Raw genomic sequence first — 22,866 nt, 5'->3', positions numbered from 1 at the left:
ATTAATCTTCATAGATGTAATACATTACAAAAAATAACTGACTAACTTAATAGAGAACCAAAATGACTTATCTGGTTCAATCAGGCTGCCGAGTTCACGCTGCTGTAATGTAGGTGTGGTTATGTCTTCCTTGGTGACGAGGCACACCACCGTTTCGCTGCACAGCTGTGTCAGGGCAGGAAGTCTGATCCGGCGCATACACTCCGCGCTCACACCACAGCTGCCACAGCCGTGCCACAGATGTTGTGTGAGTGTGGAGTGTATGTGCCGGATCAGACTTCCTGCCCTGATGCAGCTGTGCAACGAAACAGTGGTGTGCCTCATTGGCAAGGAAGACATAACCACACCTACATTACAGCAGCGTGAATCCGGCAGCCTGACTGAACGATAAGTTAGTTTGGTTCTCAATTAAATTAAAGCCAGTTATTTTTCTTAATGTATTACATCTATGAAGATTAATTCTTCGGGGGATTTTCAGCCTATGAAGTAACGTCCCTTTCTAGCATCACCACAAGATTTGCTCTGGTGGAGTGTGAGGATCTGAGGTTTTTCCCCTCGACATAAGTACAGTCTCTGACCAAAAGTGTTTTCATGAATTTTGTTTTGTGAATAACATGAATTGGAAGAGGTATATTATTGAATGTAATCAGTTTCTCTTCCATCTGGACTTATTTAATTGCAACAGTAGGCTACATTAATGGCCCTGACCGGTTAAAGTATCAGGGAAGGGATAGTCTTAGTGATGCTTTACCACCCCCTTGAGGCATAAGGTTCTTCATATTCTCTTTCCTTCTGTTTTCTACTGCTCATTTTTTGGTTGTTTTTCTTTCCTTTTCTCTATATATTCATTTGATGTGTGGCTGGCTCCAGATTCCGGGGTCTGTAGAGTTTGTCTTCTGACATGATTGGTTGGTCCTCCTGCCCTTGGGGGGCAAATTCGGGCCTGGAGCGGGGTGGTCTTTCTTTGTACTATCTTATCTTCAATGGGTAGGTTGGGAGGGAGGGAGGGAGAGAGGTAGGAGTGGATAGGGGGAGGGATGGGGGAAATTTTGTTCTCAGTAGGGATGTGTGTTCTAGGAACAGGTCTTACCCCCTTTGGCTCCTTGGCTCATTTATTTTCTAGGAGGATATGGGTTGCTGGGGGTTAGGGTTCAACATGGACTAAATGTTTAAAGGTTATGCTCATACTGTTTATAGACTGTTTGGTGTATTGTACACTCTTACTTGTTTTTTAATAAAAAATGATTTCACTAGTGTCAGGGAAGGGGCTCTCTCAGAAATTCAGCAGCTTCTGCCCTGATGGTGGTATCACTTATGAATCCTGAGTTGAGAGGAATCTATGCTAAGCACTTACCTTTCGGTTCATGGGGGGAAGATACCATACACTACAGACAATGGCCCAGCTTGTCATCATTCTGAGGAGATAATTCACCATCCCATATTTACTACTGTTCCAAAATGCATCTCCAAACTGTGCATCATACTGAAAAAGAAAACAAAAAAAAGATAGTACTGTGAGACAAAGGTGAAGGGAGAAAAATATGTAGACGTTGATAAGGAAAAGCTTAATTTAGAAATGCCAGTTAATTTCCTTTCCTCGAGTCCTGCCAGACCAGTTTAGATGAGTGGGTTATGTCCCACTACCAACAGAAGGAGCTAGAGAACAGTTGAAATTTGACTTAATTCCACTTATAAGGGAATAGAGCTGTCTTCAGCAACTCAGTATCTTGTATCAAGGCAACTGATAAGGGGTATGGAAAACTTCTCATATGCTGACAGGTTGAAAAAGCTGGGGCTATTCTCCCTGGAAAAGCGGAGACTTAGAGGAGACATGATAGAAACCTTCAAAATCTTGAAGGGCATAGAAAAGGTAGACAGGGACAGATTCTTCACACTGTGGGGAACCACAAGTACAAGGGGGCAGGTTTAGAACAAATGCTAGGAAGTTCTTTTTTTTTTAGGTTTGAAACATTTTTATTGAAGAAAACAAAGGAAAACATACAAAATGTAAAACACACCAAAATCTCTGGTACATAGCACATAGTTGTAACAGTACTCTTTGTAACAAGGCCAACCAATAACAGTATAACAGAACAGTACCAGATGCGTATTCCCCCTTCCTAATCTCCCCAATCAAGCCCCCCCCCCCCCCCCCCCGAGTCCCGGAAAGCAAACAGAATCAGCCATATAAATAACCCAAAGGAAAACAAAGCAAAACATGGGGTTTAGAAAAAAGAAAAGCATATGATAAAAATTTCAACCATCCCTCCTAGCCTTCCAAGCAAGATATGGTTTCCACCGATGCATGAAAATACCCAAAGTGTGTTGGCGTACAGCGGTCAACTGAGACATACGAAATACGTAATCCATTTTGCTAACCACCTGTAATTTAGATGGTACAATATCTTGGCGCCAAACAGCAGCTAGGGCCAACCGTGCCGCAGTAACCATAGGGGCAATAATAGAGGAAAATCTAGAAGGTACTCCCTGAGGCATCAAATTTAACAGTGCGCACCCCAGATCTTTAACCATGAGCACCCCACAAATATCCGATAAAACAGAAAACACCATATCCCAAAAGGGACCCACCTTTGGACAGGCCCACCAAATATGTTCAAATGTTCCAGAGGCCCCACATCTATGCCAACAATCATCAGGGAGAACAGGATTGATCCTATGTAATCGTTCAGGTGTATAATACCAACGATATAGCATTTTATAACCATTTTCCACCATATTGCTAGCGATAGAAGGCTTAAGGAAAGATCGGAGGATACGCTTCCACTGTGCTACAGTAAAAGTGCGACCCAAAAGACCTTCCCAATAAGCAAAATAGTGCACAGGGGAAACATCATGCGAAAGAAGTGACCCATACAATTGAAAAATACATCCTCTCCCACTCGAAGCCTCCCACACCTTATTCCATGCCTCAGAATCCAAAAGAAGATCTGGCAGGGCTCTTCTTCGAAGAAAATCAATAACCTGGTTATATTGTAACAAGTCCGCTCCCTGTAAACCATAGTCCTCTTGTATTTGGGATGTCGGAATCAAAGCCCTATCCACCACAAACTGTCCCAAAGTGGTCAACCCCCCTTGCTTCCCAAAACTTAAAACGAGAATCAGATTGTCCTGGCAAAAAACCCTCAGCTATGCACACCGGGGTTTGAGAAAAATACACCCGACCCGGAACCAATTTCTCCCGAAACAACATCCACACACGCAAAAGAACCCCTACCACTGGGTTAGCCTTTCTTACAATAACCCGAAGTTTACCCAAAGCATACCACGGTACAGAGCGCAATGAAATATCACCCAAAAACTAAGCATCCATTTGTACCCAAGTCCTATGAGGCTCTTGCTGCCAGGCCAACAAGTACCTCAACTGAGCTGCCAAATAATAATAATAAAAATTTGGAACCGCCATACCTCCCCTATCCCTTGACTGAAACAACATTTGATGGCGAACTCGTGGAGGTCTCCGTTTCCAAATATAAGAAAAAATCATACGGTGTAAATGGTCAAAAAATACCTTAGGTAGAAAGATTGGTAACGCAGTAAAAAAGTAAAGAGATCGAGGCAAAACCATCATTTTGATCACATGGACCCTTCCCAACCAAGATATAGAAAGTCTTTCCCACCGATCTAAATCCTCCCTGTGAAGATGGGGATACCAGGCTTGCCTGGGCCAATCTGGGGCTATAAGGAGGAGTCTGGTTTGTTCTTGAGAATCTTTTGGACGGTTCTGGCTATGAGAGGAAAGGGGGAGGTGTAGAGGAACTTGTGAGGCCAGGTGAGTGAGAAAGCATTTTCAAATAATCTTGTTGAAGGCTGGAAGCTTTGTACAGAATTGAAGATATTTCGCATTTAGAGGGGCTCAAAAAGGTCTATGGTTGGAGTCTGCCAATCCTGAAGAGACTATGTAATCATGTTTTTAAGTACCATTCATGGAGTTGGAATTGGCGATTGAGATGACTTTCAACTTTGGTCTGTGCACCAGGGAGATACGTTGCCTCGAGAAAAATACTGAGTTGAAGTGTCAAGTGCCACAGAAAAATTGCTCTTGGCAAAGTCGTCTGGATTCTATTTACATAGAAACATAGAAATAGACGGCAGATAAGGGCCCACGGCCCATCTAGTCTGCCCACCTTAATGTCCCTCCCCTACCTTTGCCCTGTGAATAGATCCCATGTGCCGATCCCATTTGGCCTTAAAATCAGGCACGCTGCTGGCCTCAATCACCTGTAGTGGAAGACTATTCCAGCGATCACCACTCTTTCAGTGAAAAAGAATTTCCTGGTGTCACCTCGTAGTTTCCCGCCCCTGATTTTCAACGGATGCCCTCTTGTTGTCGTGGGACCCTTGAAAAAGAAGATATCTTCCTCTGCCTCGATGCGGCCCGTAAGATACTTGAACGTCTCGATCATGTCCCCCCTCTCTCTGCGCTCCTCGAGCGAGTATAGCTGTAATTTGTCAAGCCGTTTTTCGTATGGTAGATCCTTGAGTCCCGAGACCATCCGGGTGGCCATTCTTTGCACCGACTCCAGTCTCAGCACATCCTTGCGATAATGCAGCCTCCAGAATTGCACACAGTATTCCAGGTGGGGCCTCACCATGGATCTATACAATGGCATAATGACTTCCGCCTTACGACTGACGAAACCCCTTCGTATGCAGCCCATGATTTGTCTTGCCTTGGACGAAGCCTGCTCCACTTGATTGGCAGACTTCATGTCCTCACTGACGATTACCCCCAAGTCTCGTTCTGCTACTGTTTTTGCTAGGATCTCGCCATTAAGGGTATAAGACTTGCATGGATTCTGGCTGCCCAGGTGCATAACTTTGCATTTTTTGGCATTGAAGTTGAGTTGCCATGTCCTAGACCATCGCTCCAGTAGGAGTAGGTCATGCATCATGTTGTCGGGCACTGAATCTTCGTCTGTTGTGCATTTGCCCACTACATTACTAAGTTTGGCGTCATCAGCGAATAATGTTATTTTACCTCGAAGCCCTTCTGCCAAGTCTCTTATAAAGATGTTGAATAGGATTGGGCCCAAGACTGAGCCCTGTGGTACTCCACTAATCACCTCCGTCATTTCGGAGGGGGTGCCGTTCACTACCACCCTTTAGAGCCTACCTCCAAGCCAGCTCCCAACCCATTTCGTCAATGTGTTACCTAATCTTATAGAACTCATCTTGCTCAGTAACCTGCGGTGTGGTACGCTATCGAATGCTTTGCTAAAGTCCAGGTACACAATGTCCAGGGACTCCCCAATATCCAGCTTCCCTGTTACCCAGTCAAAGAAGCTGATCAGGTTGGATTGGCAGGATCTCCCCTTAGTAAGGAGAAATTAGGTTCTTACCTGCTAATTTACTTTCTTTTAGCTTCTCCAGACCAGTAGAGGTTAACTTTACGAATGGGTATATATCTAATCATGACCAGCAGGTGGAGACTGAAAACAAAACTTTGGGACAGTATATACTATCCTCCCTTCTCTATTTCCCTCAGTCTGCCGAATAGCCAAGCAGAACCAAGAACTGGAAAACAGGAAGAAAACAATACTCCGAACAGGAGTAACAAATAACATACCCAAATGCTGTTGGAAAATGCAGAGGAGAAATACCCGAAGGAAAATGTCCCCACAGCTCGCCAGCTAAGCCAGCCGAGCCACAGCCGCTGTTCTTTAATTCTCCCCGGCCCTAGAAAAATACTAGAACCCGCAGCAAAAAACAAAAACTGCCCGCGAAAACAGCCCAACAACAACAACAACAACAGACAGGGTGGGGACCTCTACTGGTCTGGAGAAGCTAAAAGAAAGTAAATTAGCAGGTAAGAACCTAATTTCTCCTTCTTTAGCACTCTCCAGACCAGTAGAGGTTAACTTTACGAATGGGACGTACCAAAGCAGTCCCTCTCACGGGCGGGACCCCCGAAGGGCCGATACCAGAACACGCTCACCGAACACCGCGTCCCGACGCGCCTGAACATCTACCCGATAATGTCTAACAAAAGAATACAAGGAGGACCAAACCGCAGCCTTACAAATATCCACCGGAGGCACGAGCGACGACTCAGCCCAAGAAGCCGCCTGACCCCGAGTGGAATGAGCCTTGAGAAACTCCGGAACAGGCTGCTGTTTCAGAAGATAAGCGGAAGCAATCGTCTCCTTGATCCAGCGCGCAATAGTAGCCTTAGAAGCGCCAGCTCCCCGACGAGGACCAGCCAGGAGGACAAAGAGATGATCGGACTTCCGGAATTCCTGGGTCCGCTGCACATCAGAGCGAAGGACCCGACCGACATCCAACTTGCGCAGCTGCCGTTGCTCAGAAGAGCCCTCCCGACCACCCAAGACCGGGAGAACCACCGATTGATTGACATGAAAAGGAGAAACAACCTTCGGCAGAAAGGAAGGAACAGGCCGCAAGACGACCCGCTCCCTAGACAACTCCAAGAAGGGAGCCCTACAAGAGAAAGCCTGCAGCTCAGAAATACTCCTAGCAGAAGTAATGGCCACCAAAAAGACCGCCTTCAAAGTAAGGTCCTTCAAAGAACAGTCGTCCAAGGGCTCGAAAGGCGGGCGCACCAAAACAGAGAGAACCAGATTAAGATCCCAAGAGGGAACCGAGGGCCGTAGGGGAGGCCTAAGCAACTTGGCCGCCCGCAGAAACTGAATCACATCAGGAAGAGCCGATAAACGCTGACCTGACACCAACCCTCGAAAGGTCGACAGGGCCGCACGATGAACCCGGAGAGAAGACCAAGCCAGGCCTCTATCCAGGCCATCCTGCAAGAACTCTAGAATGTTAGGCAGAGAAGCGCGAAAAGAGGTCACTCCCCGCGCCCGACACCATTCCTCAAAGAGACGCCAAACCCGCACATAAGCCCGAGAGGTAGAAAGCCTCCGGGACCCCAACAGTGTAGCGCTCACCTTGTCTGAATATCCCTTCTTGCTAAGGCGACCCCTTTCAAGAGCCACGCCGTAAGACAGAAGAGAGACGGGTCGAACAAGGGAATGGGACCCTGCATCAGAAGGTCGTCCGAGAGAGGCAGAGGAAGAGGAACCGCCACCAGGTGTCTCACCAGATCCGCATACCACGGACGTCGAGGCCAATCCGGAGCCACCAGCACCACCAAACCCGGATGGTGAACAATGCGAAGAAGCACTCTGCCCACCAGCGGCTAAGGAGGGAACACATACAACAGCCCCTCCGTTGGCCACGGCTGGACCAGAGCATCCAGACCCTCGGCCAGCCCTTCCCTGCGACGACTGAAGAAGCGGGGCACTTTGGCGTTGCCACTCGTGGCCATCAGGTCCATCAGGGCTGCCCCCAATCTTGCACTATCAACCGAAACGCTCCGGCGCCGAGAAACCACTCTCCTGGATCCAGGAAGTGACGACTGAGGAAGTCTGCCTGAACATTTTCTACCCCGGCTATATGAGAAGCCGAGAGGTCCAGAAGATGGGACTCCGCCCAAACCATGAGCCGAGCCGCCTCCTGCGCCACAGGAGTGCTCTTGGTGCCCCCCTGACGATTGACATAAGCCACCGCCGTGGCATTGTCCGACAGGACTCTGACCGACTTGCCCAGCAAAAGGGAGTGGAAAGCTAACAGCGCCAGCCTGACCGCTCTGGTCTCCAACTCGTTGATCGACCAGGAGGCCTCCTCCGCGGACCAGGTGCCCCGAGCTGAGTGGCCCATAAACTGAGCCCCCCAACCGAGGAGACTCGCATCCGTAAGGAGCACCGTCCACTGCGGGAGATCCAGACCCACCCCCTGAACCAGGTGAGGGGTCCGGAGCCACCAGCGCAGACTGCAGCGCGCCAAGCCTCGCAGGGGAACCGGAACATCCAAATCTTGCCTCCGGGGAGACCACCTCCGGAGCAGAGCATACTGAAGAGGACGCATGTGGGCCCGCGCCCACCTCACCACGTCCAGGGACGCCGCCATTGACCCCAGGACTTGGAGGAAATCTCGCGCCCGAGGACCCCGGGACGCCAAAAGCAGGCGAATCTGAGATTGCAATTTGCTCACCCGGGCCTCTGGAAGGAAGACCTTCCCCAAGGAGATGTCGAACATAACCCCAAGGCACTCCAGACGCTGAGCCGGGACCAACCGACTCTTGGAAAGGTTGACCACCCAGCCCAGCGACCGGAGAAACTCCACCACCCGAGCCGTAACCCGGGAGCTCTCCTGCAACGACTTTGCCCGAATCAACCAGTCGTCCAGGTAGGGGAGAACCAGGATGCCCACCGACCGCAAGGCTGCCGCGACGACCACCATTACCGTGGTGAACGTCCGAGGAGCCGTGGCCAGACCAAAGGGAAGCGCACAGAACTGAAAGTGCCGCCCCAAGATCGCAAAGCGAAGGAAGTGCTGATGAGAGGCCCGAATTGGAACCTGCAAGTAGGCCTCCGTCAGATCGAGAGACATCCAGGATGGGCCGAAAGGTCCCCTCCTTTATGGCCACCACAAAGTAAATGGAGTACCTGCCGGTGCCCCACTCCGTAGGGGACACCGGCACCACTGCCTCGAGATCTAGCAAACGCTGAAGGGTCTGACGAAAAGCCTGCGTCTTCCATGGAGTCTGACATGGAGAAGCGAGGAAAAGGTCCGGCAGAGAGCGGGTAAACTCCAGAGCGTAACCGTCCCGCACCACCTCAAGGACCCACTGATCGGACGCGATCTCGGCCCATTTGGGGAAAAATTTGCGCAGCCGGGCCCCCACCGGAACCAAAGGGGGCGCCGGCAAGGAGTCATTGCGCAGGACGGGAAGCGGGGGAACCGGCGGAGGGATTCCCTGCCCCCCGACGGGCCCCCCGAAAGGGCTGCATGCGCTGGAAGAACCGACCCCGGGAAAAACCCTGAGCCGGGAAAGAAGCAGCCCCACGCCCCGGGCGATACTTGCGAAATTCCCGCAAACGCCCCCGGGCAGCCCCACACCTAGACGCAGGGCGGGCACGGTCCTCAGGCAGACGGGGCACCTTCGAGTCCGTCAGAGTCTGAATCAACTCATCTAATTCCTCTCCAAACAAAAAGACCCCCTAAAGGGAACTTTAGTAAACTTAGCTTTGGACGCAGAATCCGCCGCCCAAGCGCGCAGCCACAAAATACGCCGCGCGGCCATGCCATAGACTTAGCCGAAATCCGCACCAAGTCATAAAGAGCATCTGAGAGGAACGAGGCAGCCATCGCAATCTTCGCTACCTCCTGATCCACTAGAGACCAGTCATCAGACTCCCGATCCAGGACACGCTCAGCCCACCGAAACACGGCGCGAGCGACTAGCTCCCCACAAACAGCCGCCTGGACCCCAAAGGCAGAGACATCAAAATCATACTTAAGAAGAGTCTCTAACGCACGCGCCTCCGAGACCCTAAGAGCAGAACCGTCCATAACAGGCACGGTATGCCGCTTAGGAAGTGCCGAGACCACCGCGTTCCCCATTGGCGAAATTAAGGTAGCCCTACCTCCCTCCGGGACGGGATACCCAAGAGCCAAGGCGCACACCAAACGAAACTGCGCCCATAGGCCACTGCGCCAACACAAAATCCCGCAAATCCTGACGCACAGGAAAAGAGCGGGAACCAGGACAGACCCCCTGAAGCAGAGGGGCCCCCATACGCGGGGTCTCCGGCGGCGCCACTGCAAAAATGCAGCACCAAGGAGACCTGCTACACAGGTCTAAAAGCTCATCCCTCTGAATAAAAAAGCGCACCACGGACGCATCTGCTCTGGAAGACGGGAAACCCGCCGCCCCGCTGCCAACAGGCGTCCCCTCTAGAGGATCCTGGAAGCCCGCCAAAGCAGCCAGGTCCTCAACCAGGCCAACACGCTCCTCCGCCCACCAATTCGCAATCCAAGCCCCCCCGCGGGCGCTTGGATGAGGGAGGAGGAAGAGGGGACGCCAAACGAAAAGAGGGAGGCAAAGCCATAGGGGGCGCGGAGGGAAACCCCCCCCGAAACCCCCCAGGCGCACGTGGGACCCCCAAAAGTCCGCACAAAGAAAGAAAATAAATTGGGGGCAAAAAACCCCTGGGGGTCCCCAGGGACTCCCTGCCCCAGCAGGGGTCCATGCTGAAACCTGCCCCTGTGTTCGCCATACAGGGGGAAGGTCACCTGAGGTTGCAGACAAAATGGAGGGGCCAGACAAAGAAAATGGCGAAGTTCCCGCCAAAAATGCTCCCTCCATGGCCTGTAGCGGCTGAGAAGACTGAACAGTCCCAGCCGCTAAGACAGGCAAGTCGGCATCAGCTGTCAAAAAAATCAGCTGAGAGGGAATCCTTCGGGGAATCCCTCCGTGGGCGGTTGTGGAAGACCGGGCTTCCCCACTGCTCCAAGCCGACTCGCGAGGCACCATCGGCGGGGAGCTCTGGGCGCCTGCAGCCGCTGCCGACGGAGCTCCACCACCTCACCGACCCAAACCGCCGAGTTCAGGCCGGCCGCGAGTGCCTCGCGGCTGGACTAAAATTGTGGCCTACTCCCCCGGAGAAGGGCACAATTGCTCCAGACGCGACCTAGCTATAAAAAAGTGCTGGTTACATGAAAAAATACAGTAAAATACAGTTTTCTTAAAGGGAAACAACCCTTCAGACCAGCACTACCTCAGGATTTTTTTTTTTTTTTTTTTTTTTTTTACAGAACAGACTCCACAGGCTCTCGAAGCAATATGCCTTGCTTGACTTAGGGGGCAAGGCTTACTGCTGAGGCTCCTCTAAAAAAATGTGGGGAGGTGGAGGAAGTGGGGGGAGGGACCCCGCTCGTGACCCGCCGGGTTTGACACCCCCGAGGTCGGACGGACCCCCAAACAGGGCCCGACCAAGCTCCGTCCGGCCAAAAACAGGGACAATAAACCCCTAAACAAATTCCAACAGCCCTACCAAGAGAGATGGGTACAGATCACTCAACACCTGCTGGAGACTGAAAGAAGACTGAGGGAAATAGAGAAGGGAGGATAGTATATACTGTCCCAAAGTTTTGTTTTCAGTCTCCACCTGCTGGTCATGATTAGATATATACCCATTCGTAAAGTTAACCTCTACTGGTCTGGAGAGTGCTAAAGAAATCCATGTTGTCGGGGATCCCGTAGATTCTCCTCATCCAGGATCTTATCTAATTGGTGTTTGCTCACTATCGATGTTAGACTCACTGGTCTGTAGTTTGCTGTCTCCATCTTTGAGCCTTTCTTGTGGAGTGGAATGTTTGTTCACACAGAACATAGTGACTTGATTGTCAGTCTGAAGGAGGATATAGTTGGCAAGGAGGTGTCAAAACTCGTAATGCAAGAAAATTTGCAAGCAAAGAATCTGAAAGGGCTCGAAAACCTGAGCTGTTGATATGGATAAGCAAATTGGCTTGGCCATACATTTTTCTTCAAATAAATAAATAAAATCAGCAGTCAGGCTCCAGGTTTCTATGAATAGCAAGCATATCATTACCTCCAAAAAGACTGGTGCAATCAGCACATGGTCCCTGACAGACATTAAAAGAGAATTAAAATGCCATATATATAAAATGGAGCACACAATAGCAACACAGAAAGGTTATTTTGGTAAATTTCTGAAGATTTGGAGACCATTAGCAGATTTTTGTAATGATTAATAACATTTTCCCATAATAAGAGATTTGTTAAGTGGGGATGTGGGTGGGTATTATTTTATTTACCTCACAATATGTATGAATTAATTAATGCATTTTGAAGTATTAGGTTAGATTTTCTGAAATAGGAAGGGAGAGCTTGGGGGGGCTTTTTTATTTTATTTATATTTGTCATACATATTAAATGATTTACATATTATCTAAAACATTATAAAACTATGAATATAAATATGATATATTGTACTTAAAGTATTCATGAAGGAAAATCAAGTGTGTGTTTATAAGATTATATGAATTTTTCTGATACACTTGTTGTAATATGAAAAAATGAATAAAGAAATTTAAATTAAAAATAAGAGAATTTACAATGGCCTCCACCAGACTAAATCTCACTGCTCACCTTACCCTCAACCCAGTTAGTACTGCAAGGCCCTCCCTTAGTACTACTACTATTATTTATCATTTCTATAGTGCTGAAAGGCGTACACAGTACTGTACATTTAACATTCAAAAGACAGTCCCTGCTCAGAAGAGCTTAAAATCTAATTTGGACAGACAGGACCGTCTAAGGATTGGGGAGCTTCTGGCAAGAAGGAATGATACAATGGGCATATGTGTCTGACAGAGATTGGGAGTTAAGAGCTGAAAGCAACTTCAGAAAAAGTGAGCATTTAGCTTGGATTTGAATACTGCTAGAGAAAGCGCATGACGTATTGACTCTGGCAGCCTGTTCCAGGCATACGGCACAGCAAGAAAGAAGGGATGAGTCTGGAGTTGGTGGTGGAGAAAGGTACAGATAAGAGGGATTTACCTGACGAATGGAGATCACGGGGGAGCACAGGGGGAGATAAGTGAGGAGAGATATTGAGGGGCTACAGAGTGCATGCAGTTGTAAGTCAGTAACTTTTCAGAAGTATTCACTATTGCTACCTCAGACCTAATAGCTCATTCCATATATCCCAGACCTTGGGCTGAGCAGACTCTCAGCAGTCTTTTTACCTTGATGGCAACTGGGTACACTGTGGCTCCAATCTCAAAACTTCCCTTCTTAAACATCATTACTGATGTGTTATTGATGCAGGTACCTTAAAAGAGAGAGAACACAGAGAAATTGTTTTCAGATTCTTGCTATCTCAGACCTGCTCTTCCTTATTTAGCACAGACAGCACAAGAGAGAAAAATAAGAGCATGGGGATCAGATGGAGCAAGGTATGTAGTTCTCCAATCTTGATCTCTCACCTTCAGGAAAGATCAGAATTGGCAACTTGCTTTTATCCTTTACGTGGTCACTCAGCCTGCAAAAGAGAAGGTAAAAGTTACTGCAGGATGCACTACAGAGCTAGATATCAGATATTTGTGTAACAGCAAATGGTACTTTTAGCAGATAGATTAAGCTGCAATCATAGAACTTAACTAGCGGCTGGAATTGTCTGACAGGCTGCAAATACAGGAAGATAGAGAAGACCTGAATGCTTTTCATGTTGTTCAAGTCAGAGTAACAGGATGTTCAGAAAGACCACAGTCTTAAAAGACTGAACTTTTGGATACTGATCACATAAATACCGATAGCTATTTAGATCAAATGATACCAACATTTTGATTGTGTGGACCCTTTATTAACTTGCAAAAAGCTCAAAGACCCCCCCCAGTTCATCCCCACTAACCCTCTATCTTCCTTCTCCCTCCTGTCTCTATCACCCCAGTTCATCCCCCACTAATCCTCTATCTTCCTTCTCCCTCCTGTCTCTATCACCCCAGTTCATCCCCCACTAATCCTCTATCTTCCTTCTCCCTCCTGTTTCTATCACCCCAGTTCATCCCCCACTAATCCTCTATCTTCCTTCTCCCTCCTGTCTCTATCACCCCAGTTCATCCCCCACTAACCCTCTATCTTCCTTCTCCCTCCTGTCTCTCTCACCCCAGTTCATCTCCCACTAACCCTCTATCTTCCTTCTCCCTCCTGTCTCTCTCACCCCAGTTCATCCCCCACTAACCCTCTATCTTCCTTCTCCCTCCTGTCTCTATCACCCCAGTTCATCCCCACTAACCCTCCATCTTCCTTCTCTCTGTCTCTATCAATCTTCTCTTCCTAACCAGTTTCTGTCAGTCAGTCTCTTTCTTCCCCCCCCCCCCCAGCTATAATCACCACTAGTTAGTTAGGTGCCGTCAACTTGTGCTCGAGTCATAGCAACTTGATGAATTATAGATCTAAAAAGAAATCAGTTTTGTGCTAGTTCAGTAAGGTCCTCCAGCGTCATCCCCATGGTTGTTTTCAACATGTCCAGCCATCTGATTGCAGGTCACCCTCTTCGCCTAGTTCCTTTGATCTTCCCAAACATAATGTCCTTCTCCAATGAGCTTTCTCTTCTGACAGTGTGACCAAAATAAGATGGTCATAACTTCATCATTTGGGCTTCGAGTGGAATAGCCAGTTTGCTTTCTTCCAGAATTGATTTGTTGGTTCTTCTGGTGGTCCATGGCACACATAAAACTCTTCTCCAGCACCAAAGCTCAAATGAATCAATCTTCTTTCTGTATTATTTCTATAGTGTCCAGCTTTGCAACCATAATTGAACACTGAGAAAATGAGTGCATGGACAAGTCTGATCTTCATTTGGAGTGTTATTTCCTTGCCTTTGAATACTTTGTCAAGAGCCTTCATTGAAGAATGACCCAGTGCTATTCTGCAGAGTATTTCTTCCCTGCTAGTTGCTTCTTTATGAAAGAACCCAGGAGATAAAATAGAAGTTGAAAAGGATTTCAATCACCTAAAGGTTCAAAATCTTCATCATTTTTCCACGTTTATGATCTTTGTCTTGTTTATGTTCAGTTCTAATCCCATGTTATGATTTTCGGCTTTGACTTTTCTCAGTAGATACAGCATGTCTTCTTTACTGCTGGTGATGAGCATTGTATCATCTGCATAGCGTAAGTTGTTTATATTTCGGCTACCAACTTTAAAACCAATACACTCTTCTTCCAAGAGGTTGAACAGGTATGGTGGCAAGATGCATCCTTGCCTGACGCCACATTTTATTGGAAACCAATCAGTGTTGCCATATTCTATTCTCACCGTAGCTTCTTGATTTTCATAGAGACTCTTTATCAGCTGAGTTATGTGTTTGGGTATTCCCATTTGTGTTAGAGTTCTCCATAGTCTATCATGATTCACACAGTCAAAAGCTTTGCTATAGTCGATGAAGCAAAAGTATAGGGGCTTTTGGTATTCTTTGCTGTTCTCCAATATCCATCTAACACTGGCTGTCGTCTTTTGTTCTTCGACCTTTTCTGATACCAGCCTGAAGTTCAGGTAGTTCTTGCTCAACATATGATTGTAGCCTTCATTGTATTATTTTTAGCAATATTTTGCTGGCATGTGGAATTAATGCAATCATTCTGTAGTTGTTATAGTCCTTGGCATCACCTTTCTTCGGTATAGGTATGAACAGTGATCTTCTCCAATTGGTTGGCCATGTTTTTTCCTTCCAAATCTGTTGACACAGTTTAGTGAGGGCCATGATAGTACCTTCTGAGCCTTTAATTCAATTAGAATACCGCCTGGTAAATTGCCACTAGCCAGTCAATTTTCTCTTTCCCTCTAGCAAGTCCTCACAATTAGTATTCCCCCCCTCTCCTCACCTACTGGCACACTGCTGTTCCCAAGCTCTGAAGACTAATGGTGGTTCCTACACTCCTGTTTCTGGCCTTCACGGCCGCCCTCAATCACACCACACACTGATCCCAAATAGCTTTTGGTCTCACCCCGCAGCTACTGCTTGTTCCCCTTCCTACATCCATCTTTACAGCCACCACTGACTCCACCTCTCTCATGCAGACATTGATTATAGCAGCACAAGACAAGACATTTCTCTTATGTGTTCTAGGGACCTTCGGGGTACCATGAACCCCAAGTTGGAAAGCACCAATTTAGATTATTGCAAACTTTGTTAATTTAGATATGAGAAAAGAAGGGTGTGGTTGTGGACTAAACAGGGAATCCTGAAGTCTTATCTATTCACAAAGGTGGAATATAAGGGAGGAAAATTAGAAAAAATTGCCCAGGATAAGGGGTGATAACTTATTGTATAAGCAGTCATGTTCTATAGATAGAAGATATACTCTTGCAGTGTGGATAGAACAATTGGGAAAACTAGGGGAGGGCAGAATGAGTCAACTGATTCTTTTTGAGCTATGTTACTATTAACAACAAAGCAAAAAATATATCTCAGCTTAAAATTGGGGGATTCACAGATTACCTCTTGGCCACTAGGAGTCTATCTTTGATCTCAGACCGCTCAAACCAGACATGTGGACAGGCTTTTACCATGGCCCTCTGGATCACACCCATCAGCCCTCCATGAATCTGCCCCACCTATAGGAAAACACCACCACATTACTTTCAGAAATTCCCAGAATATAGTGGACCCCCCTCCCTCAGCATCTTTGGACAGTCTTACCATGGCATAATACCCATCACTAGCTAGGATGATGACATCAATGGGAGAAGTGTGATTTGCCACACAGATTCCTCCATTTTTTGGTCTGTTTTCACTAAAAAAATAAATATAAGTATATAGTAAGAAGAGAACAAGGATGAATTTCAGCAGCGCAAACCTAAATCCTAAAGAGGTTCTCACCTGTTATGATAAGTAATGATGGCAGTCAAGGCCCGCACACAGATCCGATAGCACATCAGATGCACATGCTTACTCAGAAACTCCTTGCAGCTGGAAAGAGAAATAGTGCATAAGAAACAGCTGCAGCACAAGCACAAAACAGAGGAGCAGGCCTTTCCCCTAACATGGATATTTAGTCAAAGTACATTGTCTCCGAAAGAACTCTGTTCCAAATATGGGCCTACAAAACATCCACAGACAAACATTTTCATGCCCTCACCCCTGAAGAGAGGCACTGAAACAATCCACAGGCAGTGTGACTACCTTCTGACTAACATACTCCGGTCTTGCTCCCATCACATGCCCATAAGCATGTCTGCGTACCCAGATGCTGCTACATCCCATAGACTCAACATAAAATTCTGCTGCAGCCCACACGATATGCTGTACAGTGCATATGCAACCAAAACAGAGAAATTGACCCTGGAAGATCCACAGAGAAGAAAATCCAAGAGAAACCAAAAAACACTGTGGAGTGACAATGTTCCTGAAATGGACTTTTATTGAAAATGTAAAAGTTCCAAAAGTCAACGTGAACAATCCACATAAAAGTAAAATAATCCATATAAAAACCTTAAGGACCTAGTCCGCTGAGAGGGTCCTACGCTCTCAGCGGACTAGGTCCTTATTTATTTATTTATTTTTAATTCTTTAATCATTTTTTCATCTTTCAACAAGTGTAAAAATTATTAAACAACTGAAAATGAATACATTACTTGAATTACTATCAATTATAGCGTTGAATAAAATTTAATCCCTCCCCTCCCTTCCAACTAGATTTCAATCAAAAATATCATTTAAAGATTTGTTCCTTTTTTTTAAAAAAAAAACCTAAACATTTAATAAAATTCAAAGCCCTCCCATCCCTAGGTCCTTAAGGTTTTTATGTGGATTATTTTACTTTTATGTGGATTGTTAACATTGACTTTTGGAACTTTTAAATTTTCAATAAAGTCTATTTCAAGAACATCGTCACTCCACAGTGTTTTTTGGTTTCTCATACAGTGCATATGCTCCTACCTTAATCCTAGTAGAATTCTGCACAATTGCACAGTCGTGCAGAATTCTCTTTTCTCGCACAGAATCTCACAGTGTCAGCATCTTTGGGTTGCGGCACTGACAGCAATTCACAAACACTACCTGCCGCTGATCCAGAAGTTTCTGCGTGGCAGGGGGGAGGCTTCCGGATTAGCAGCAAGCAGCATGTGAGAATCGCTGCTGATACCGCAACCCAAAGAAACAACCCTTGGACTACAGGGGAGGAGAGAAAGGAAAGTTGGTGGCAAATGGGGAGGAGAGGGTGAGAGGAAGAAAAGATGTTGACACATGGGGAAGAGAGGGAGAGACAAGCTTGGTGATGGGAGAGAATGAAATTGTACATAATGGAGGGGAGGAAAGGAGAGAGGGGGCATGGAAGCAGATAGAGAGATTTGACACAGGGCACAAGGAATGGAGAGAGAGAGAGAGAGGTGTTGGACATGGAGGTGGATGAGAGGAAGGGAGAGATAAATAAGAGGTGGATGTTGGATCCAGGAGCAGAATGAAGTGATGGAGAGATGCCTGGAAATGAGAGTGAGGGAAGAGTGGGAGAAATGCTGGATAATGGGAGAGAGTGCAGCAGAGAAGAGATAGTGAGATTTCAAGCTATGAGGATGGGGAGGGAAGGAAGAGAAAGCAGATGCTGGGCTTTAAGGATTAAGGTTGGAGGAAGGAAGATGCTGAGAATGGTAGAACCCTGGAGGGGAGGAGAGGGTGGCAAGGAAATGGATGAAAGAATAGATATAACAGAGGGTAGAAATATGATAATGGAAGTGCATTGAAGATGAAAAGGAATGGAGGGCTGAGGAAGGAATGAGATGGGGAATTGGAGAGAAGATGGAAATTTGATAGGTAGCTGAAAAGAGGGGAAAGTTAAGAAAGAGGCAGAAAAAGAGCTAAAAAGGAATTATCAATATGTCTGAGGCAGGTGTAGTGAGGGAATTGACAGGAGAGATTTGAAAAGACAGATGATAGCAGCTACTTGAAGGAAAATTAGTAGACAGGAAAGCAGAAAAAAGAAACTTGAACCAACCCTGATAGAAAATAAAACATCCAGCCAACAAAAGGTAGAACAAAAACATTTTATTTTAAATGTTTGAAATGAAATATGGATAATAATTAGCAAAAATATTCTTTACATTTTGACAAGTAAACTTGCAGAATTTGCTAATTTTGTGTGCAGAATTTTGAAAATTTTTGCACAGGATTCCACCAGGAGTACTGTAGACACTGAAATACACCACAAACTTAAGTGCATAAAATAACCCACTCTGCTATATGCAGTCCCCATGGAACACATCAACCCAAGCTGGAACATCCAAACACAGGATTTTTCAAATCAGGGACTATTTTGTCAAAGCATTTTCAGTATAAGCCAGGACAAAGCAAACTGGGTAAGGGCAGGGGGATACTCCTCTCTGATAATAAAGTCAGCCTGTTGCTGTGATAGGTAAAGCTACTGGTGTAAATAAAATGACGTTTGATCTCTACCAGTCTCCACTCAACCCTCCCCCCCCCAGCACTCCGATTCCCCATATGCTCCCAACACAATTCATCTCTTCATAAGAACATAAGCATTGCCATACGTACTAGGACAGGCTGAAGGTCCTTCAAGCCCAGTATCCTGTTTCCAAGTGGCCAACCCAGGTTCCAAGTACATAGCTAGATCCCAAATAGTAAAACAGATTTTATGCTGCTTATCCTAGGAATAAGCAGTGGATTTCCACAAGCCATCTCAATAATGGCCTATGGACTTCTCTTTTAGGAAATTGTCCAAACCTTTTTTGAACCCTGCTAAGCTAACTGATTTCACCACATCTTCCAGCCCCAGAGAATCCATCTTTGGCATAGCAAACATTTGCTTGAATTCCTGATCTGTGGCATACAGTTTAGCCATGGTTTTAGCCACCCTCAGGGAGCCTTCAGGGGTCTTACAGGGCTCTGTGATTAGGATCCTCATGTCCAGGTGCCATGGAAAAGATGTGGGTTGAGCCCACACCGCACTCAGAAGAAAACACTGGGAGGACAAGGTTTGAAGAGGATCTATCTTCAGTTCTCGAAGGGACTCGGTAATGATCTTCAGCAAAGCAGAGGACTAAAAAGTCAGAGATTGGAAGGATCATCTCCGTGGTCTATGGCCAAATACTACCTTCTGATCCTCTAGATGAAAGGCTGTTTCTCCCACCAGGGAAACCTCACTTTGGGACAGTACAGGGATTAAATCTGACCTCTCATCCTCAGAGTCCATGCCCAATGGACCAATTGATTCCAGAATTAAAGAATGACAAGGGGACAAATGTTTCCCCATCCCCACGGAAACTCATTTTCCCATCTCGTCCCCATGAGTTCTTTCCCTGTCCCTGCCCCATTCCTGCAAGCTTCATCCTCACCTGCACAAGCTTCAAACACTTTAAAATCATAAGTGTTCAAGGCTTGTGCAGTTAAGGCAGAGTTTATAGGAATGGGGCAGGGATAGAGACAGTGACAAAACTCACGGAGACAGGACAGGGACAAATTTGTCCCCGTGTCATTCTCTATCCAGAATAGCCTCCACTCTCAGGGTAAACGTGCTCTGAGTACCCAGAAGGGCCTGCGAACTGGTCCGCTCACTAGTGGACCTAAGCCTTACAGAGAAAATTAATGAACTGCCTCAGGGCAGGACCACAGGACAATATGGTCCTCAGGAGGCAATCTGAAGCTCTAGCCTTAAAGATTAAGACTGCAGTCGCCTGTCATTCTAGGCTATGAAATCAGAGCTCGACAGACTCTGAGCCCCTGTCTCAGCTTGTGTTGCCTCAGCTTGTGTTAGTGGGAACAGATTACGTAGCGGATGTACTCTATGATATAATCAATTTTGGGGAAAGTTTCAGCATTTTTGATCTCCACCCTTCACCTGCTTTGGATCAAGCTGCCTATAAAGTGTTGCTGAGCAGGCTCCCATTCAGGGGACAGATGTTATTTGGCAAGAGTCTAGATGATCTTATGGCTAGTGTAGAAGACCATGATCTTTGCCAGACAGTAGGTCTTGAGCAGCTAGAGGCCAGAGTTGAGGGACCTTTTGTGGGTCCAGGTGCTCTCACCAGTGCTCCACAGGGGCCTCTACCCAGACAGCCTTTCAAGGTTCTAGATAGAAATTCTACAGCCACAATGATGCCAGCCCTCAAGCCCTCTTAAGATTGGAGGTCAGCTCTCATACTGTCTGGAGGCTTGGGCACAGATAACATCCAACCGCTGGGTCCTGGAGATTATCAGAGAGGGTTACAAGATAGAGTTTGCATGCCCTCTCCATGGCTCATGGATTAGCTAGCAGGTTGGCCAGAGAAGGCATAAATGGTTCAGGCAAGGTTATGGAGGTTGCTAGATAGAACTAGTCCCTCCAGAAGACTCAGGCTCTGGCAGATGTCCCATATATTTTGTTGTGCCCAAAAAATGCTTAGAGGAATGGAGGCCCATCCTGGATCTCACACATGTCAACATGGCCCTGAGAGTTTCTCGGTTCCAGATGGCCACTGATCGGACCATCAGGGAGCAGAAGAGCCAGGAGAGTTTCTGGCTTCCTGCTCAGGACAGTGCTCTGATGAGCCAATCAGCCAAGTACAGGTGCACTTACCAACCAACGTTGCGGAGATGAGTGGTCACCACCACCATAACCTTTGTGAAAGTTCGGAGCACTGTTGCCAGCCCAAAGGGAAGAACTGAGAATTGATGGTGATTCTCCAACACAGAAAGTTCAACAATCCCACAGAAAAAAAACCAACTCTTCGTATTCATATCCACAAGAAAAAAAACACTGGGTGGGTTCTGTGCCAGTCTGGAGGGACTAAAAGAAAGCAAACAACCACCAAGGGGGAAAAGGACCAATGTTCCACAGAAAACGAGATGAATCCAAAGACCCAAAGGTGGAACAAAAAGTTCTTGGACACTCAGGTTTCTTCTGGTGCAAATGTTTATTATTTTCAAAATATCAAATAAAAACAACTTGGATAACACTGAGTCTATGGGGTCCTTTTATCAAGCTGCGCTAGCGAGGTTAGTGCGGACATTTCATCATGCGCTAACCCCCGCAGCCGGCTAAAAAACTAATGCCTGCTCAATGCAGGCGTTAGCGGCTAGTGCAGCAGGCGGTTTAACGCACGTTAAACCCCTACCGCAGCTTGATAAAAGGACCCCTATGTCAGAGATGGTACAACGATTTTCCTTGTACTCTGTGGTATAATCGTGAATATACCACAGAGTACAAGAAAAATCATTGTACCATCTCTGACATAGATTCAATGTTATCCAAGTTATTTTTATTTGATATTTTGTCTTGGGACTAAAAAAGAAAATTAGCAGGTAGGACCTAATTTCGCCTTCTTTAAGCATTCCTCCAGACTGGCATAGAAAAATGGGACATACCAAAGCAGTAGCCATCACAGGTGGGAATCCCGAAGGGCCGCCACAAAACTCACTTGCCAGAAACAGCATCCTGACGCACCTGGACGTCAACCCGGTAGTGATGCACAAAGGAATGCAGAGAAAACCAGATTGCCAACCTACAAATATCCACTGGGGGAAAAAGAGAACTCTACGCCCAGGATGCCATCTGACCTCTCGTAGAATGAGCTTTAAGAAAATCAGGGACGGACTTCTTCTGAAGATGATGATACGCTAAAGCGATAGGTTCCTTAATTCAGTGTGCAATGGAAGCTTTAGAAGCACCTTCTCCCTTATGACTGCCCGCTAATAGGACAAAAAGACGATCTGACTTCTGAAACTCTCGAGTTCTTTTCAAATAGGCTTGTGGAGAATGCTGCAGAAATCCAACTTGTGCAACTGCTTCTGCTCGAAATAACCCTTCCCCTGATCACCTAAGATAGGAAAGGAAATCGTCTGATTCACATGAAAAGGGGAAACGACTTTCAGGAGAAAGAATGGAACAGGTCGCAGACTACCACGCTCCCTAGAAAACTCCAAGAAGGGAACCCAACAAGAGAATGCCTGTAACTCTGACATGTCTCGCTGAAGTAATGGCTACAAGAAACACCACCTTCAAGGAAGGTCTTTCAACATGCAGGAACTCAGAGGCTCAAAAAGAGGACAAACCATCACTGACAGGACCAGATTGAGATCTCAGGTTGGAACTGAAGGATGCACCGGATGCAGCAACTTTGCTGCCCTCTAAAAATAGATCACCTCAGAATGAGAAGACAACCACCAGCCAAGCAGCAGGCCTCTAAAGGACAAGGCTGCCACCTGAACCCACAAAGAGGATTAGGAAAGGCCCCTATCAAGCCCGTGCTGCAAAAAAATTCCAGGATGTGAAGTACAGACATGAAGGGGAACCACTGCCCTTGCACAACACTAGTCCTCAAAGAGATACCAGATGCGCACTTATGCATAGGAAGTCGAGAACTTAAAAGAGTAGAGTCAACCCTATCTGAATAACCTTTCTTGCTTAAATGCTTCCTCTCAAGAGCCAAGCCATAAGACAAAAGGGACAGATCAAACATGGAACTGAGACCCCCAAGTTAGAAGGATGTCCAACAAAAACAGAGGAAGGGGCTCTGCAACAAGG

The 22,866-nt window shown here is 46.7% G+C and overlaps 1 protein-coding gene across 3 annotated transcripts in view; it reads right to left on the bottom strand.

Annotated features, from left to right (window-relative positions):
- Positions 1 to 22,866, bottom strand: part of GPAT4 (glycerol-3-phosphate acyltransferase 4) — a 50,345-nt gene that overhangs the window by 8,994 nt on the left and 18,485 nt on the right. For all 3 annotated transcript variants that reach the window (XM_033949930.1, XM_033949929.1, XM_033949931.1), the window contains 6 exons: positions 16,233 to 16,322; positions 16,053 to 16,146; positions 15,852 to 15,967; positions 12,835 to 12,890; positions 12,595 to 12,680; positions 1,355 to 1,483 (listed from right to left, as the gene is read on the bottom strand). In XM_033949930.1, the coding sequence (XP_033805821.1) occupies positions 1,355 to 1,483; positions 12,595 to 12,680; positions 12,835 to 12,890; positions 15,852 to 15,967; positions 16,053 to 16,146; positions 16,233 to 16,322 (571 nt within the window). The remainder of the gene's footprint in view (positions 1 to 1,354; positions 1,484 to 12,594; positions 12,681 to 12,834; positions 12,891 to 15,851; positions 15,968 to 16,052; positions 16,147 to 16,232; positions 16,323 to 22,866) is intronic.

The sequence above is a fragment of the Geotrypetes seraphini genome, chromosome 6 (genome assembly GCF_902459505.1).
Source record: "Geotrypetes seraphini chromosome 6, aGeoSer1.1, whole genome shotgun sequence".
NCBI classification, from domain to species: domain Eukaryota; kingdom Metazoa; phylum Chordata; class Amphibia; order Gymnophiona; family Dermophiidae; genus Geotrypetes; species Geotrypetes seraphini.
Note: the sequence above shows the minus strand (reverse complement) of the source record. Positions and strands in the feature narration are given on the sequence as shown.